Genomic DNA, 18,223 nt, shown 5'->3' with positions numbered 1-18,223 from the left:
GGGATTATTTACCCAGTCCCTCCGCTGGTTCCCATCCCCACCGTATTTGCTATTAACTCATCTATTTTGGCAGGTGCAGGGCTGACCCCGAGCACGAGCGGAGCGAGCGGCAGGGCCCGGGTGAGCTGGTGCTGCCCTCGGCAGCGGCACAGAGCCGCTGGCCCGGCTGCTGGCTGCAGCAGGATGAGGCTGTGGGGAGCCTGTGCCTCACCCCAGCAACTCCAAACACAACTCTCCCAGATGCACCCGCAGAGTGAGTTTTTCTCCCAGCATGGATGCCAAGGGAGGATGCTCACCCCGATGTAACGGGGAGCAATCCTGTGTGCCCTGTGAGTGCCACCACAGTTCCATGGCTCTACAGCACTCTGCCTCTCCCCAAGCCTCCCAGATGGACCCACAGAGTGACTTTTCCTGCCAGCATGGAGCATCCTCCCCTGGCACCACCGTGATGTAACAGGGAGCGATCCTGTCCCCAGCACAGGTGTGCCCCGGGAGTGCCACCACATTCCATGGCTCTACGGCACAATCTGGGTGTGCTGAGTGCTGGGAAGTGCCTAGCAAGGAAAGCCAGCAGGTCAGCCCCAAGGTGCTGGAGCAGCTGAGGAGCTGCAGGCACCGCCATCCCTCACCCAGGCAGTTGTGGCCGTCGTGTGCCAGGCGGAAGCCGTCGTAGCAGGTGCAGCGGTAGTTGCCGGGGATGTTGACGCACTCGTGCACGCAGCCTGCGTTGTCCTCCCGCTCACACTCGTCAACATCTGCAGGGAGAAGGGTGGGAGAGCTGCAGGACTGCCCTGGGTGCTGCCCACCCTGGGTGCTGCTCCCCTTCTCCAGCATCTTTGCCACCCAGCTGGTAACGTGCCCCGGGGTGTTCTGCTCTCTCTGCCAGCAGGTCCTCAGCTCCATTATCACCTGCAGCATCCCTCCAGAGTCTACAGAACCATCCCCATTCTCCCCAGCGTGGATGCTGGAGCCCCAGCCAGCCCAGTGTCCCACAGCTTGAGCCTGGTGCGGCGTGCTGGGAACCTCCTGGGATTTCCCAGAGTGCTGCCAGAGCCCTGCAGTGCCTGGAGCGCTTTAATCCCTCTGCTATTTGTACTCGGCCCATCCTGACCCTGAACCTGCTCCCAGCTGGGAATTTTCCCCTGCCCCAATCCTGCTTTCCTGCTGCTGCTGCCCCAAGGACCCCATTTTCTTTCCATTCCCTACTCAGTTGTTTTTATATATAGATATATGTCTATACCTATGTCAACATCTAGATTTACACCTATATCTACATCTAAATTGATTTGTACACCATCTATATCTCTGTTTCTGTGTCTTAGTTTTAAGTTTGTGTTTTAGCTGCTAACACAGCTCTGCAGCCTCAGGGTCAGAAATCCTGCAGGAAAATAAGCCCAGCTTTGTTTAAAACAAACTCCATGTGATCCTTCATGGGCAGCCCCAACCATATCAGGGCAATGGCTGCCACCATCACCAGCAAGGACACTCAGAGTCCTCTCTGTCCCCACGCACTGTCAACAGGCCAGGAGTTTGGGGCAGAAAAAGGGAATAAAAGGTTTGAAATGGGCCAGGGTGAACAAGTGCCTTTTTTGCATGGGTTGATGAGCCACTGGTGGCCTCTGACCCGCTGGGGCTGTCACTCAGCAGGACTCTGGCCCTGCCAGTGCTGTGTCCCTACCTTTGCAGTGCTTCCCATCCCCGGTGTAGCCGGACTTGCAGATGCACTTGTAGGACTTGGGGGTGTTCTGGCAGATGGCATCGATGTGGCAGTTGTCGGTGCCCTCCACGCACTCATCAACATCTGCAAGAGAACAGGTGAGGGAGCAAAGGGGAGAGCCCAGGACCTCCACCCGTGATGGATCCCAGCAGCCTCTGGCTCCCCAAGCAGCCCTGAGGATGGGCTCTGGTCATGGTGAATCACTGGGTCCCCTCCCAAACAGCACAACCTGTGTCTCCTCTCGGACACGTCACCCTGAGACTCCCTGGTCCTTTTCATGTGCCTGATGATAGGAAATGCTGCTCCAGCACTCCCAGTCCAGGCTGGAGCCAGCCCAGGCAGAGGTAAAAGTCTCTGTCTCCAATTAGCTGTTTCCTGAGCCAACCAGGCACCCAAATAATCGTCATCACTTTCTATTCTTAGGTGCCAAGGAATGTGCACGAATTAGCAGGGACCACACTAAATAAACCTGGGAGCCAGGAGTGAGAAGCAGGAGGGAGAACTGGGAAAAACATCAAGGCTTCCATGGGGACATGGACAAAATTTGCATCGTCCCCATCCCCCTCTGCCCCTCAACCCCCTCTCTGGGATGCAGTGCTGTGGTACCCAGGACAGCACGTCCAGAGCTCCACGGGCTGGCAATGGCCTCAGGCAGCAATGCCCAAGGGTTTGCTGAGACAGGAGGCTGTGGGAGTGGAGGTTTTAATGGTGTTTGGGAAGTGGAGAAGCCTCAAGCACAAGGAGTGGAGGTTTGTGAGCAAAAGGCTGTTGAGCTGGCTCTCAGTGCCCTGAAGCGGGCACATCCCCTCCATGGCTGCCAGTGCCTGCAGATCAGGTGCTGAGGGGCAGGTGGGGCTCCCAGAGCAGCCCAGGCTCCGGCTCCACGTGGGGAGCACCAGCTCTGCTCCTGGAAGGATTTGCCTCCACCTCTAGGAAGCTTCTCACTGGGGAAGGGGGACCTGAGAGTCCCTCCAGCTCCCCTGTCCCCCCATCAGGAGTAGCGAGAGGCTTCAAAGCTCTCGGCTGCCTTTAAAGGACTGTTATCAGCAGCCCCAAGAACAGAAGTTCTCCAGGAGCTCCCCAGAGCCCCAAACCATTGCTGCAGGCGGCGGCAGGGCAGGCTGGGATCCCCGCAGCCCCGTGGGAGCAGCAGCCCCAGCGCGGTGCCGGGAGATGAGATGTGACTCCAGGGATGTGCCTGACTCTGGGGATGTGCCTGACTCCGGGGATGTGACTGACTCCAGGGATGTGCCTGACTCTGGGGATGTGACTGACTCCGGGGATGTGCCTGACTCCAGGGATGTGCCTGACTCCAGGAGATGTGACTGACTCCAGGAGATGTGACTGACTCTGGGGATGTGCCTGACTCCAGGGATGCGCCTGACTCCAGGGATGTGCCTGACTCTGGGGATGTGCCTGACTCCGGGGATGTGACTGACTCCAGGAGATGTGACTGACTCCAGGGATGTGCCTGACTCCGGGGATGTGCCTGACTCCGGGGATGTGACTGACTCCAGGAGATGTGACTGACTCCGGGGATGTGCCTGACTCCAGGGATGTGCCTGACTCCAGGAGATGAGACTGACTCTGGGGATGTGCCTGACTCTGGGGATGTGCCTGACTCTGGGGATGTGCCTGACTCCAGGGATGTGCCTGACTCTGGGGATGTGCCTGACTCCAGGGATGTGCCTGACTCCAGGGATATGACTGACTCTGGGAGATGAGATGTAACCATGGGAGATGTGCCTGACTCCGGGGATGTGCCTGACTCCGGAGATGTGCCTGGCTCTGGGAGATGTGCCTGACTCCAGGAGATGAGATGTGGCTCTGGGAGATGAGACTGACTCCGGGGATGTGCCTGACTCCGGGGATGTGCCTGACTCCAGGAGATGAGATGTGGCTCTGGGAGATGAGACTGACTCCAGGGATGTGCCTGACTCCGGGGATGTGCCTGACTCCGGGGATGTGACTCACCCGGCCGGCCGGGAGGAGCAGAGCTTTGTCTCCGCATCGGGAGGCGGCACGTGCCTGCGCATTGTATAAATATTTACAGCCCGCATTCATATTTGTTATTTGACATTAGCCATGGCCCGCGGCCACCACGGCCTCCCTTGGGCCATTAATCACCGGCTGCAGGCTGAGCCACCACGGTGGGGACGATGCAGGGATTTCACAGGGACCAGGGCCCTGCTCCAGGCTGGCACCTACAGCAGCCATGGCACTGGGCATGGTGCCACCGTGCCAGCACCCAGCATCAACCCCTGCCTGTGCCAGGGCACCCAAGAGCCACTTGTCCCTTTGCGGGCTGTTCAGCATCCCAGTGGCTTCGCCTCAGGCTCCTGCATCCCTCCCTGGGCTCCCAGAGGGGTGTCGGGAGGTTTGGCACTGGAGCAGGGCGATGTGGGCATGAGAACCCAGCAGCAGCAAAGCTGATGCTGACCCAAAGGTCTCTTGAATCTGCAGATCCTGGTCCTGCATGGTTGGGAGTTCCCCTTCAGGTGTTCCCCCAAAGTTATAAATCAATTGTGATGCTTTGAGTCGTGGTGCCAGGGTGAGAGTTGTCAGGTCTGGCACCCTGGGCACCCAGCCTGGCACACCCTGGGTGGGAACCAGCACCCAAACAGTTCAGACCATCCATCAACCCCCATCTCCTTCCCCTAAAAACACTCAGAACATGAAGCATCCACCAGGCATAAATCACATCATTGAAACTTTCCCAGCCTTTTGCCAGGAATCTCACTTTTGGGGGAATTTTATTTCCTATTTATTTTTCCTTCTGCACTCTCAAACTCAGGACCAGGAACAACAGGCATGAGGCACCGAATGCACCTCTGGCCCTCTCCCACTCACACATGTAGAGCATCCTTTTTTTCCTATCTTTTTTCTTATTCTGTAACTTCAAAAGTTGTCTAACTTTGGAAAGATTACACAGTAGCAAAAGTACAAAAGAAAACATTATCAGTTTTCCACTGCAATTTTTCCAAAGCTAGAGTCATTCTGAAAGGTTACAGGATTCTAAAAAAAAAAAAGAAAAAAAAGAAAAAACCAAAAAAGTGTGTTTGTGGGAAGAGTGAATAAATACCCTCCTGGGCACTCCAGGAGCCATCCCGGGATTGGCAAAGATCCCAATTTTAGAATGCTGAAATTTTGGCTCCTCAGTATCCCTCAGAAATGATGTAGTGAATTAAAGCAAAACCTTCTGAAAAACTCAGTTTTTAGCATTTTTGTCAACGCAAGCAGCATTTTCCCATGAAAGGGAAGGTTTTCTCTCAGGCCAGCCCGTTTTTCCTGCAGGAGAATTTTCTCCATCCAAAAAGCTGCCTGTGGCCTCACTGGTGCAGGTGCTCTGAGCTGCTGCCACCATGTGAGAGGGTTCATCTCCAAGACAAGTGAAGATTAAAAAAAATTTTTTTTAAATAAAAAAATCCTTACAGATGCTCCTGTCCCTATTTGATCTCAGCAGTTCCTTGCTGGGGTGTGCCCTGCTTGTCCCCCTGCTCCAGAGCAGCTGCTCCATTCAAGGTCCCAAATCCAGGTGGGTTTTTTGGAGAGTTTGCCAAACCTGTACCTCTACACCTCCTCCATTTCTCCCTTCCACAAACAACCAAAATTTTGGCATGATTTTCACCCTAAACCGCCTGAATGAGCCCAAACCGGGCACTGCAGATGGGCACACCATGCCCCAAAGCCCCGGCACGGGGAATTCTGCACCCGGGCGGGAATTTGGTTGGGATGGAGATGCTGAGCGTGGCTGGGGGCCGCAGCCCCATCTCGCTGGGGCCGGGCAGGGCTCCTCGGAGGGCACAGCATCCCTGGCACTGCCAGCCCGGGCTGCGCCAAGGGCAGGAGGTTGCGGCGCTCGCCCCGCGCCTCGGGCCGCGGTTTTTATTCCGTTGTGGGTGGGATTTTCCAGCGCTGGCTGTTGGGCCCCGTTCCGCTCCAGCTGCAGCTTTATTCTCCATTTCAAAGGCGGCGCAGGCAGACGGCTTCAACGCCACTGCCATTTCGGGTGTGCCAAAAGCGGGGGCACCGCCACCTCCCCGGGACCCCCGAGCGCCCTGACCCAGGGGAGGCACGGCGGAGCCCCCTGTGCCCTGCACTGCTCGGATATTTTTAGAGCCTGGATTGAGGCTCTTTCCTCACTTCCTTATTTTGTTTAAAAAAAAATAATAATAATAAAAGATGGTTTTAGCCCTAGGCCAAAAGTCCTAATAAATTTGAGGAGGGGGGTGAGACAGGACAGCAAAATCTGGCCTGAGAAATCCTGAACAAACAAACCCACCGTCCTTTTTCCCCTCTCCTGCAAGTGCTTCAGCTTTTTCTACAAATTAATTTTATTCTTTGTTTTTATATAGGCATATATATTAACAGCCTGTCTGTATGGGGATGTGTGTGTAGCTGTTGGCAGACATGCGGAGTTTCCACTCGGCCTTAATGCCAAATTAAAGCTTTATAACTTCAGTAGCTCCTTTTACCAGGGTATTAATAACCACCTCAGACACTGTGGTGCAGTTTATTAATCATTTGTTCGTCCAGGGGTGACTCGTGCTGCACCACAGGCTCAGGGCATGGCCACGGGCAGTGGCAGCCCCTGGGAGGGGATTTGGGCCAGGAGAGGGGAGCAGGATGCTCTGCAGGGCAGCTTTCTGTAAACTGGCTAAAGAATTATCACCTGCACTCAGAGATGCTGGCTCAGGTGCTGGGTGATGCCCTGCTGCCAGGACGGGGGTGCCAGCGGGCACTGGGCAGGTACCTGTGCTCAGGATGGCTCAGAGGGGATGTCTGCATCTCACCATGCAGTGGAGACCCCCAAACCAGCCCCGTGCCCTGCATATCCACCCAGATTCCCCAAAAGCAGGTGGGGCACAGGAGGTGCAGCCCCAGCACTCGGCCCTGTGCAATGATGGAATACAGAAGGAGGAGGAACCACAAGTCAGAGAGAGGACCTGGAGCCATTCCCAGCCTGGGACCCTCCTGTTCAATGCCCAGATCCTGCCCCATAACCCTCACCATGGGTTGTGCTTCCCCAAAGCTGTTAATGACCCAGAAAAGGGCTTTTTTATCCCCCTCACTTATGTTTCCCACTCCCTTGAGGGCAGAGTCCTGAGCTGTCCATCCCCTGAAGCAGCCCTTGTCATCCTGATGGATCCACCACCATTCCCTGGGTAGGAAATGCTCCCTCCACTTCCATCCACTTCCTTGTGCCAGCCCTGGTCACTTCAGCCTAATTCCATCAAACCCCACAGAGGGTTTGGTGCCCCACACCAGCAGCCTGCTCGTGTCCCCGTGGAATTGTCACTGCTGTTGTTGTTCCTTTGGCTTATTGGACTGACCCGGCCTTGCCTTAAGAAATGTGTTTGTTTTTTGCTCTGGGAGCAACAATCTCAAGATCTCCAGCGGGGACACAGCCTCTCCAAAGCACAGCCAGGCATCCTCCAGGGCTGCCAGACAGAGCAAACTTTATCTGCCATCCCGGGCTTCTCCTAAAGCCTCTCAGGGGACTTAGAATTTTGAAAGTGAAGGCTAAGGTCAATCATGCATACTGTTTTCCTAAACTGAGTACTCTGGTGTGGCTGTCTGTGCAGGAAAAAAAAAAACTATATAAAAATAAAAGACAAGAACCCCCAAACTCCTGAGCAGTTTGGAGAGAGCAATACATCGGCACTGGAAGACTCAAGGTGTCTGAATATTTATACTCCAGTTGGCAGTTACAAAAAAAGTCTTCTTCCCTCCTTCCTACCCACCCCCTCCCCTTTTTTAATCTCGGTACAGGCATGTTAGACGTCCTCAGTCAAAGATCTCCTTTGAACTGTGCATGTGAAATGTTTACAGTTTTACATTTCATATTTCAGCGGGGTGGAGGGGACAGGCACAACAGTCACACACTGTGAATGCTGGAGAGGTAGGAAGGCAGAGGCCAAGGGGGAGGAGGTTTGCCTGCAGTGGGAGGGGAACCAAAGAGCATCTCCACGCTGCAATTGGAAAATTTTAAGACTCCTTGAAAAAAATACAGAAAAATAATCCCTGGCGGTGTGTAGGGTTTGCAGGTGCATGGCAGCGCAGCAGCCCCTCACGTGGGACAGGGGCCAGGAGGGCTGGAGTGAACCATCAACCACCCAGGGCCCAGCGGGCTGGGCTGAGGCTGCCATCCCACCCAGGACCCTGAGCTGGGCTGCTGGAACGCCAGCGGGGTGCTGGGATCCCCAGGGAGACGCTGCCTCTCCCCGCTGGCCCCACGGCACAGCATCGTCCGAGGGGATGTGCGATCAGCTGCAGGGAGAAGTGGTAAAAGCTGGGATGTGTTCCCAGAGGTGAGGGAACTGGCACTGCCCGAGGAGGGCACAGAGCTGCCAGTCCCTGGGACCGTGTCCGTCTGTCCTGCCAGCACGCAGGGAGGGATGGATGCTGGCAGGCAGCAGGTAAGGGCACTGCTCCACTGAGAGCAGGAGCTCGGGACAAGCTCCTCTGTCTGGAGGGCTCTGAGATGGACTGACGGACCAGAGGTGGGGACTGGCAGGGACGTTATCTACCCAAACCCAGAGGAGTGCTGGGCACAGCAACACGCGGGCAGCCTGGCCTGTGGAGCGCAGATGTGAGTGTGCGCCAGGAGCCTCCCCATGGTTATTTAGATTTATGTTGCCAGCTCTCCTCTTGAAAGCTTCCCTAGCCCTAAGCTGACTCCAGAGCCAGCCAGGTCCACTGGCAGACGCCCTGCAGGCCCAGCAGCCAGCTCTCTAAATCCTTCCTTCCCCACAGACTAAACTTTGTGGGGTAATTCAGTACAAGGAACGAGCCAGCGAGCCCAACCCATGACACAATGTTATCCCACCAAGAAAAGACAGATGGGAGAAGAGCCCTTCCCAGCCTGTGACAGTCACCTGGCAAGGGTGGCTGTCCCTCAAAAGGGCAAAAGTTTTGGGGCAATGTGTGCCCCATCTTTGGGGTGTCACCTGCCACACACACCTGATGCTTTTGAGAAATATCCTGGTAACACACGTCCCAGACACACAGAGCGGGTTCAAAGAGCTCAGTGACAGTCAGAAACCCAGGAGACAGCAGGATCTGAGGGAAGGCACGTGTTGTACCTGCCATCAGTGATGCCCATGAGTTCAGCCTCACCCAAAAGGGACCACCAGCACCAGAGGCCTCGCAGCCCCACACACACCAGCCTTTGCCTCTCTGCAGACAGCTCCCCCTGCCCAGCCCACAGAACCCCCAAAGTGCAGCCCCAGCGTCAATTCCCCAGCAGAGCCCCCCTGGAGGAGCCAGCACTGTCCCAGGCAATGAACCCCAGCTCAGCACTGAGCTCACCTCTCTCCACCCCCACTCCACCCCTCTCCTTCCCTGAAGGGATCTGTCAAGTCTCTGCACGATGGAATTTCACTTTGCTATTTTAATGCAATTCTGGCTCAGGCTTAAATGGAACTGGAAACCAAAAGGCCTTAATAAATAAATATTATGATAAGAAATGAAAGCAATGCATACACTCAAGATAATTTGAGGGGGGATAAAAACCTAAGCATTCCTTTCTGTGCCTAAATCATAAAGCTTTATGTGAAGCTGGACGCCTTCTCACCAAACCTTTGCCCTGGAAAAATCTCTCCTGCTTGCCCAGGCTGCCCTCCGGAGAAGTCGCCCATTGTTTTAGAAACACTTTGAGCCAGATAAGACAATAGCCTTGAAATTCCTTCTAACTTTGTCGGTGACAGGGCTGGGGCGACCATGCGCGTGGCTGGAATCCTCCTACAAGAGATCTTTCATTATAGCCTGCGCTCCGAGATTTCATTCACTCGCTGCTCAATCTCACCGTCCGCACAAACGCCGCAGCTGCCACAGCCACAGAAACCTCGCATGCCGTGCAAAGAAAAGGAGAAAAAAACCTCGGCAGATTGTCCAGATAGTGGTGAATGAAGGAGAAAACCCCCTTTGAGGCAGCCAACGGGACCATGTATAGGGCTGTGTGTGCTCCGCGCGCTCCCGCGCGTCTATAGAGCTAAAAAATCCGAGCTAAATATAGAGGTGCTATAGAAAAGGGAAGGTATAGATAGAGCGTACATAAAGCTCCGTGTGTGCGTCTGGGAAGGGGAGGCTCTGCCTCAGTACGGGAGCTGTGAAACAGAAAAGCCCGAAGTTGATAAGGATGGGACATAGCTCTCCTTCCACGAGATAGGGAAAGAGCTCCCTTCATTTTCAGGCTTAGCTGTGCTCAGCTACCTGAACTTTCCTGCTGCCCAGCATCTGAGGTTCCCCCGTGCCCCATGTGCAGCCCCCGAGCACAGACGCAGCCTCCGGGCTCTGCCACCCCTGCCCTCCAGCCCAGCCCCTCGCCCACCCTGCTGCCCCATCTGCCAGACACCAAACCAGCAGAGCCCCCCAAGCCTCCCCAGACAGCCACATTTCGCCTGTGATGGATGCAGACTTGTTCGCCCACCCTAATTTTCTGCCCCTGCACCCCCTGCCTTGAGATAAAAGAGTCCAAACCCAAACAACTAAAGTCTAAGGAACGCAACTCATTAAAGAGTTCACAAACCCAAGCCCAGTTCCAAGGCAGTAGGCGAGAATATCTGCAAGCGACATTTAAAATCCCCTCCACTGTTTGTTGTTGCTGCTGCTGCCTTCTCCAGGCTGCACTCAAACCCCAGCTCTAACGAGGAGATCCGGCTGCCCAATCCACACATCAAACAGCAAACCTTCGAGCAGGGAAGACTTTCTCTTACCTTGACTGGCTTTATTCGCCAGCGTGCTTCCAGAGTGGAGGAGAAAGAAAAGGATGGAAAATCCAGCAATCTGCAAAGCTCCCATGGCAATCCCAGTCTGCAGGGAGGAGCGGGGGCAAGAAGGGGGATTTCTAGTGCTTTAAAGGAAACAAGGGGCTGAGCATGCGAAGGGAAATCAAAGGGAGGAAGGGGCTCTCTCCTTGCCGTGTGTGAGACAGAGGGAGGGAAGGGAGCTGAACTGATGGAAAAAGCTGCTCTGGGTTCAGTTTGGGGCTCTTGGTGCTGCTGAAGAGGAGAGAGCGAGGGAGGGAGACCCAGGGCAGTTGGAGGAAAGTGGACTCTATCGCCCTCTCTCTGGCGGCTGCTCTGATCCCTTGTCCTCCGTTGTTTTTTTTTTTTTTTCCCCTTAAATAATCCCAGCCAATTCCAGTTTTGCAAGAGCAGCAGCAGCAGCAGGAGCAGGAGCAGCAGTGCTGGAGGGGGGAAGCAGGCGCCTTGCCCTGGTGCTGGGGACCTGGGAAAGGGGAGTGGAAAGGAGAGCCCCATCCAAGCAACGCCCTTTTTCTCTCTCCCAGCCTTTCTTTCTTTCTTTCTATTTGGCTTTGGTTACTCCTTCACGGCTCCCCCCCTCGCACCCCCAAGGCTGGGCTTTGCCTGCAGGAATTTACAGTCTGCGCTGGAGGAGAAGGGCCAGTAGCCATGGAGACTGCTTCCCTGGGAGCAGGGAGGTCAGGCGGAGACCATGGGCGATCAATGCATCAATGCAAAGCCCCCCGCAACCCCCAGACCCAGCCCGCACCTCGCAGCCCCTCGGCCAGCCCAGGGCTTGGCGTGGTGGCAAGGGGAGGGGGGCCAGGGGGAGGCGTCCGCCATGGGAAAAGGCAAGGGGTGGGAAAGAAAAGGACAAGGGGAAAAAAAAAAGATATAATTAAAAAACCCGAGAGTTTGCAGATGGCACGACCCGGCTGGGCTTGGTGGCTTTTGGAGAGTTTCGGGGTGCTGGGCAGGGGGAAACAGGGCCGGAGAGCAGCTCTGCTGGCTGCCCTGGGAGGTGGAAGGAGGGTTGGGAATAAGGGTGGAGGGGGAAGAAAAAGACCTTTCTGAAATGTTCAGGGATTTTTTGTTTGCTTGCGGGACCTTGCACAGCCCAGCCCCCGGAGCTGGGGGCACCCCAGGGAGGAGGGGGACCCCTGCCCCACCCCGTGGCCATCCTGGTGCTGGGAGCTGCTGGCACCATCTCCCTTCTGGGTGTTCCTGCTCCCTGAGCCGGGAGAGGCACTGCCAGCCAGGAAACTGCAGCGGGAGATGAAGGCTGGAGCCAGGAGCGGGATGGGGAGGAAGGTGTGCAGTGATTCCACCTGCCCAGGGACAGGGGTCTGACAGCCCCAGTGGTCATTGTGCCCATGGGCCCCCTCCCAGCCCACTGTGCTGCCCCTACACCCTCCCCAACCCCTTTTTGTCCTAATATCCCCTAAAGATACGACAAAGGGGGCTGGAGGCAGTGGGAAATGTCCAGCTAAGCCAAGCACCCACGGCACAGAGGAGGGACTGCAGCTGCACAGGAGGATGCTGAGGAGTCCCTGGGTCTTTCCCTACAAAGTCACCCCCTCCCTGGGCTGCCCTCATGGCACAGGGACCTTCCCTTGGGGAGGGGGTTTGCAGGAGCACACCAGTAACCCAAACCCATCCCTGGCACAGCCAGGCTCCGCGGCAGCTGGTAAGGGGAAAAGGTTCACAAATGATCCTTAAAGCTGTAAAAATATGTTGTACACGAAATATGAATGTGGAGGTGTTGTCCTTAGGCTGTGCTGGGAGAGGACCATGCCCCACCAGTGGGTATGTGCCATCCCACTGGGCACTGCTGCTGGGGGAAGCCAGCTCCAGTCTGTGCCAGCAGCTCCTGGGTACAAGAGCCCCTCCCTTGAGGTGGGACAAGGCTCTGGGCATCTTCACATCCTGATCTGAAGGCATCACCAGTGGGGTGCCACCACCCTCCTGTGCGTATCACACCAGCAGCTGTGCCACTGCTTTTCTTCCTGGGCTGGAATTTGCTGCAGAAACACAAGTCCCTTATGGCAGAGACTCCTAAGAGCAGAGTTAAAATGGAAACTCTGCTCTGGGTTACGCCGGCAGATCTCTGTGCCCGGCCACCGCACCTCGCACCCCGTCCTGTGATCCTTTATCATCATAACCAGAGGAAAACTAAACAGTCCTCCTTGTTTCCCCTCTAACCTATCTTCTAAATCTGGAGACCGATCTCACGGCACGAGGGACAAGACCTTCAGCAATGTTGATTTATAACTGAGCTTCTAAATTGCAGGTTTACGCATTAGTATAAACACCCATAAACCAGCCCTAAATACACAGGGCCGTGTGTAATTAAAACGCCAAAACACCGAGCAGCCACGTGACAGCACGGGGGAAATGAACCAGCTCCTCAAACTCCTCACTCGTGCCCAGACTGCCTCCCTGGGGACACAACTCTGGCCAAGCACTCCCAGTTAAACCAGTGCCTTGCTGGGAGGGGGGTCATGGCACAGGAGCCAAGGGGCTGACCCCCATGTCTCGCTCCTCCAACGGGGTTATGAAGCACCACAGCGAAGCAGTTGGGTTGGAGCGAACTGCTGATGTCCAGGAATTCCCAGAAAAGCTGCGTAATCTTCCCAAAGCATTGCTGAGTCCAGCAATTGATGCTGCCCGGCAGAGTGGCCAAAGGGGCAGAGGTGGTGCCAGGGCTGTGCGTGCTTTGGTGCCCCTCCAAGCACAGGGGAAAGCCGGGCAGATGGGGATTCCTGACATCACCCAGGGAGTGCCACGAGTCACACTGACATCACCTGCAGGGCAGCCCAGCGCTTTGGCCCACAGGGCTGGCGCGGATCCGTGCCCAGGAGCTGATTCCAAACCCTTCACAGGCATCGCCAGCCCGAGCCTTGTGTGTGTGTGTGTGGTGGGGAAGGAGGTGGCAGCACTCTCCTCCCCGCTGCCTCCACTCCCCGTTGTGCACTTCTGGGCAAAATCCATTTGCTTTGGCTTCATGTAGGGCCAGAAGATTCGGCCCATTGTGCTGCGGCGCTGAAGAGCCGGCGAGGAATTGTCAGCCATGCTGAAACGGTTACATGGGGAGTCATGAAAATTTACTGCACCACTCTCCGCTCCCTCGCCAAGAAATAAAAGCAAAAGATCACAACAGGCATTTTTTTAATTTGAAGCAAAATTAAAAAAAGAACGGATCTGCGCTCAGAAAACAACAACCACATCCACAGATCAAAGCAGCTGTTCTCCTCTCATTCGGGGTTTTAAGAGGTTTCTGCAGCTACAGAGATGTTTACACAGGGAGAGAGATACATACATTGTGCTGTCTTGATGCTGCCTCTCCCCCCTTCATCTGGCAAAACATTCCCTGGGAGGCGATATGAGGTCATTCCTAGCCCCTGCCTTGTTTTCCTCAAGCTGCAAGGCTGCGGGGCAAGAGGCAATTCAGTTCCCATTAGCGCACACACACATTTGCGCTTGGAACCCTCCCATGCACATTTTGCCTGGGGGGGAGCTCGGGATGGACGGGGAACCAGCTTGCTCCCAGAGGGAATCCCAGCAGCCCAACTGGATGGACGGGGAACCAGCTTGTTCCCAGAGGGAATCCCAGCAGCCCAGCTGCCCTGAGGGCCAGCGGCTTTGGCCAAGCCCCTGGGAAGGGACACGGAGCCGGGAGCTGGGCTGGCATCTTCTGCAGAGCGGCCGTAATGGTTCTGTGGCTTCCACCGCTTTTACGACGAGAGGGGCTGACCGGCTCTGGGGAGCACTAATGGGCTGTAAAAGGCTCCTTCCCCTCTGCCTCCTTGGCTCCAGCCCAATTCCAGCGGCGCTGAGCCCCTCTCCGGTGCCTGCGCAGGGACGGGGCCGTGGGAACGCGCCGGGGCAGCTCTGCGGGCACCTCCTGGCATCGGCACCTCGGTCCGGCTGCTCCGTGGGCAGCAGAGGGGCTCTGGCCGTGAGCCAGCCTGCGCTGTCTGCGCAATCCTCCGAGAGGATTCTCCCCACCTCTAGCGCGGATTTAATGCCATGTGCTAGGAGCGAGCCGCATCTTCGGCTGCGTGTGCTTGTGTGATGCCGAGCCAAAAGCAGCTTCTGAGGCTGCACAAGAAGCTGCTGAGAAGCAAAAGTCCCCGAGGCCCTTAGGGCTTGCAGAAGCAGCTATTGAACCAGGCAGGGATGCTGCAGGCAGAAGAGTGAAGCAGATTTGCCTTTCCCTCCTGTCCATGAGAACCAGAATGATGCCAGTCCAGGGCAGGACCCCCCCATCTCTGCTGCACCCAGCAGTTGGGGGGATGGATGCTGGTACCACATCCCCACCCTGAACACTGGAAGGTGCTGGCTCAAGAAAACAGCAGCCCAGACATTTCAATGCCCCAGCGAGGGCTGTGGTCTACAACTTGGAACAGAATAGACTATTTTTAAAAGCCGAGAGGAAAACACAGCATTCCCAGTAACACGCCAACAGCCCAGGCTCACGCGGCTCAGCCAGTCCCCAACGCTCATCCCTCATTTCCCCAGCCTACAGCTTGATCCAGATGCCTCCAAGGTGGGTAAAAAAGCACCAGGTCCCGCTAAATGACTGCCTGGCACCCTGTGACACCTTTTTTCCAGAGTTATGGGCTTCCCAAAACGCTGCCTGCGACAGGCCTTGTTTGTAATTCCCCGTTTGCAGCAGGAGAAGGTGACACACGCTGAGGTGAAGTGACTTACCCCGGCGTCACCGGCAAGGCCCATGGCAAGGCCAGGAATAGCCCCGTTCCCAGTTAACCACTAACCACACTTATCCCAGAATAAGGGTCCCTTTTTCCAGCTGAATTTATAACAGCTTTCCAAGTGACATAAGGGCTTACAGAAATAGGCAGGCTTTTATTCCAGAATAATTACTGGGAGATCGGGCTGGAGCGTGTATAATTACACTGCCGGTGAGTGGGACCCTGTGCCACTGGAACACAGCTTTTATCTCATCCTACTTTTCCACGAGCACATGTACGTCAGCTGGGAGATCGTCAGGATGTGGGTGGAGAAGGAAGGGGCTTTGGGAAGAAAGGAAAGTGATGTATCACTCCCTACAGCTCTGTTAATCACATTTCCCATAGAAGATGATAAAAGGTCTTCGGCTACTGAAGTCAAAAGGAGTCTTTGGGGCTGTGCTGGGTCACACCCCAGATGGACTCAGCGACGCTCAGTGCATCTGCTTTGAGTCAGACACAGCTTTGGAGCAGGTGGGGTTGGTAAAATACATTTTATGTCCCACACTGGTAAAATCAAGCTCAGAGTCCAGGTCGAGGCCCGACCACATTTCTGACAAAAGCTGTGGGAACACATCGTAGGAAAGCATCCTTTGAAAGTAACCCCATCATTCATCAGGTGCTGATGTGTCTGTGCATCGGCAAGAACGGTGACTCAAAGAACAGGACTGGGGGGGCTCTGGGGCTGCTCTGCTGCCCACAGCCATGACAAGGCAGGGGTTAACTGTGACACCACAGGAACTCCAGGACCCAGACACACATGTTTAAAAGTAGCACTTCTCTCCTTAAAATAGTTTATGGATCTTACTTGGGGATAAATCCAACACCCTGGAGCAGAAGGAGACCTATTAATTCCTGAGTTTTTTCACGCCGTAGTAAAGCAGCGGTTTTATTTGCCCGCCTTGCGTAAGATGTCAGTCATTTTCCCACTTGCATTTCCATCTACAATTTAACAAGGCAGCAGTTTATTTCCAGAAGCCCCGGCCAGACCCCAGCCAACTGCGTCAATATTTTGTTGCTTACACAAATGCCACCATTAAAGTCAATACTGAGTTCCGGGGGAGGCTTTTTTCCCCTTTCTTTTTTGTTAGATGATATATGCAGAGCTCTGGAAATATGGGAGGGTGAGAGCAGCCTCCCTGAGTCTGTACCTGGTGCAGAGGCACGGGCACTGCTCAGGGCACTGACCTGACCAAAGGCATTTGCTAATTGATTCATTCTTCCAAGAGACTTAACTGCCTCTTGCCTTTGGAAACCAAGGCAAAACCCGAGCCAAAAGTCAGAAAACTTAGAGAGACCCTTATTGAGTGCAGAACACTCCAGAGGAGGGAGCTGCCTGGTGCCAGCTGCGGAGCAGACAGGGGCAGGCGTCCAACCCAAAGCGGCCCCTTTGCAATCCTGCACAGCTCCCCGGTGCCACTTTTGGGATGGGGAGAGAGGCAGAGCTGGGCTGTGCCAGGGGCTCCCCGCCTTCCTCAGCCTCCTGCTTTGGGGGGTCCTCCTGCTTTGGGGTGTCCTTGCTGTGCTGCAGCAGGTCACCGTGGGCTGACCATGGCTGCTGGCTCGTTTGCGGGATGCTCCTGCAGCCCTCGCCGTCCTGTTGCCTTTGGCACGCTCTCCCAAAAACCCTCAGAGGTTTTCTGGTCCAGCATGAGCTCATCCCTCTGCCACAGCCTCCCCGTGCATGGGGCTCTCAGGGCACCCCCAGCACCTCCCTGAATCCACACCGCAAAACTGGGGGGTTTTAACCCTACACATGGCTAAAACATCTGATAAAATCCCAAAGGGAACAAGGAGAGCCCAAAGAACAAGGGGCTGACAGCCCAACCAGCTGGGGAAGCCCTGCAGGATCTCCCTCCTAATTCCTGCATCAGACCACTTCTGCATGAGAACAGAGCGGCCTTAGTGTGTCAACAAGCCCTAAACGCCCGAGGGCAGCTGGAAGTGAGATGACATTATTTTTTTTTTATTTAAAACGGACTTCTTAACCTACAGGAAAGTAAATGTTCTTCTAGGATGGCCAAGAAAACCACACTGGGATTTTCCAAATGGGCATGACTGACTGTTTATGAGCAGAGGCTTCCAAAGGCAGGAATAAATGGCTTGCTCTCAGCAGGTTTTCCTTTCTATATTTACCCTCACCTGAAATGAACATTATTGCACACTGCAACACTTATTCCCTCTGATCAGGGGAGCGGGTGAAGAACCGACCAGCCGCAACATGTCAAACAAATTGTTAATCTGGTGTTTGCACGGGCAGGGGGAGGAGGGAGTCCCCTGGGTTTGGGGCAGGCCCCAGGTCCTGCTGACAACTCCCACCCCAGCTCTGCAGGAATGCTTGGCCTGCCTGCTGCTGCTCCTGGCTGCTGGGAGCTGGAGCTGGGCCCTTCAAGGAGCTGATCCATCGGTCCCCGAGAGGTTTCCAGCCCTGTGGCACCCAAGCAATCCTGATCACAGGCAGCTGGTGGGAGGAGGTGGCATCTGGTGCAGGGACCTGCCCAAGGCTGCACGAGAAGACTTCTGAAGAGCAAGAAGTGCACTCAGATGGCAGCTGAAGGTTCAAGCATTAGATAACCCTCTCCAAAGCACTGGGCTTTGCCATCCATCTCCACAAGTTCCAGGTTCCTCTGGCTGTTTCTCTGGCTGTTCTCAAGGTGGGAAGTCCCTGTGGATGCAAAGGGGTGGTGCCTCTTAGGGACAGGTCCCCTGCAGGCACAAACCATCCTGCTGTTGCCCAGCTTGGCCATACGAGACCTAGAAATGTCCTTGATAAGGGGCTGGGGGCTGAGCCATTGTGAACCAAACCTCACCATGAGGCTGATCACTCAGCTGTAAAATCTCTCCTAATCCCAGCCCTGGGGAAAGGAGAGGACAGGGAGATCACCTGCCTCTGCAGGACGTCGCCCACATCACATGGCTCCCTGGGTCACGCTCACACCCACCAGCACCACCCTCAAATCTGGGCTTGACCTCCAATTTACCTTGAAGCTCACTAACTAATTGTGCCA

At 55.2% G+C, this 18,223-nt stretch overlaps 1 protein-coding gene across 1 annotated transcript in view; it reads right to left on the bottom strand.

The window, feature by feature from the left end:
• The window catches only part of SCUBE3 (signal peptide, CUB domain and EGF like domain containing 3), a 29,271-nt gene extending 18,740 nt beyond the window's left edge, over positions 1–10,531 (bottom strand). Inside the window, exons 1-3 of the mRNA XM_058819382.1 lie at positions 10,435–10,531; positions 1,679–1,801; positions 630–755 (exon numbers count right to left, since the gene is read on the bottom strand). Coding sequence (XP_058675365.1) covers positions 630–755; positions 1,679–1,801; positions 10,435–10,519 — 334 coding nt within the window. The 5' untranslated portion in view covers positions 10,520–10,531. The remainder of the gene's footprint in view (positions 1–629; positions 756–1,678; positions 1,802–10,434) is intronic.
• Between the last annotated feature and the right edge of the window lie 7,692 nt (positions 10,532–18,223).

Source organism: Ammospiza caudacuta, chromosome 24 (genome assembly GCF_027887145.1).
Source record: "Ammospiza caudacuta isolate bAmmCau1 chromosome 24, bAmmCau1.pri, whole genome shotgun sequence".
In the NCBI taxonomy this organism is placed as follows: Eukaryota; Metazoa; Chordata; class Aves; order Passeriformes; family Passerellidae; genus Ammospiza; species Ammospiza caudacuta.
This window is presented reverse-complemented; position numbering and strand designations above follow the sequence as displayed.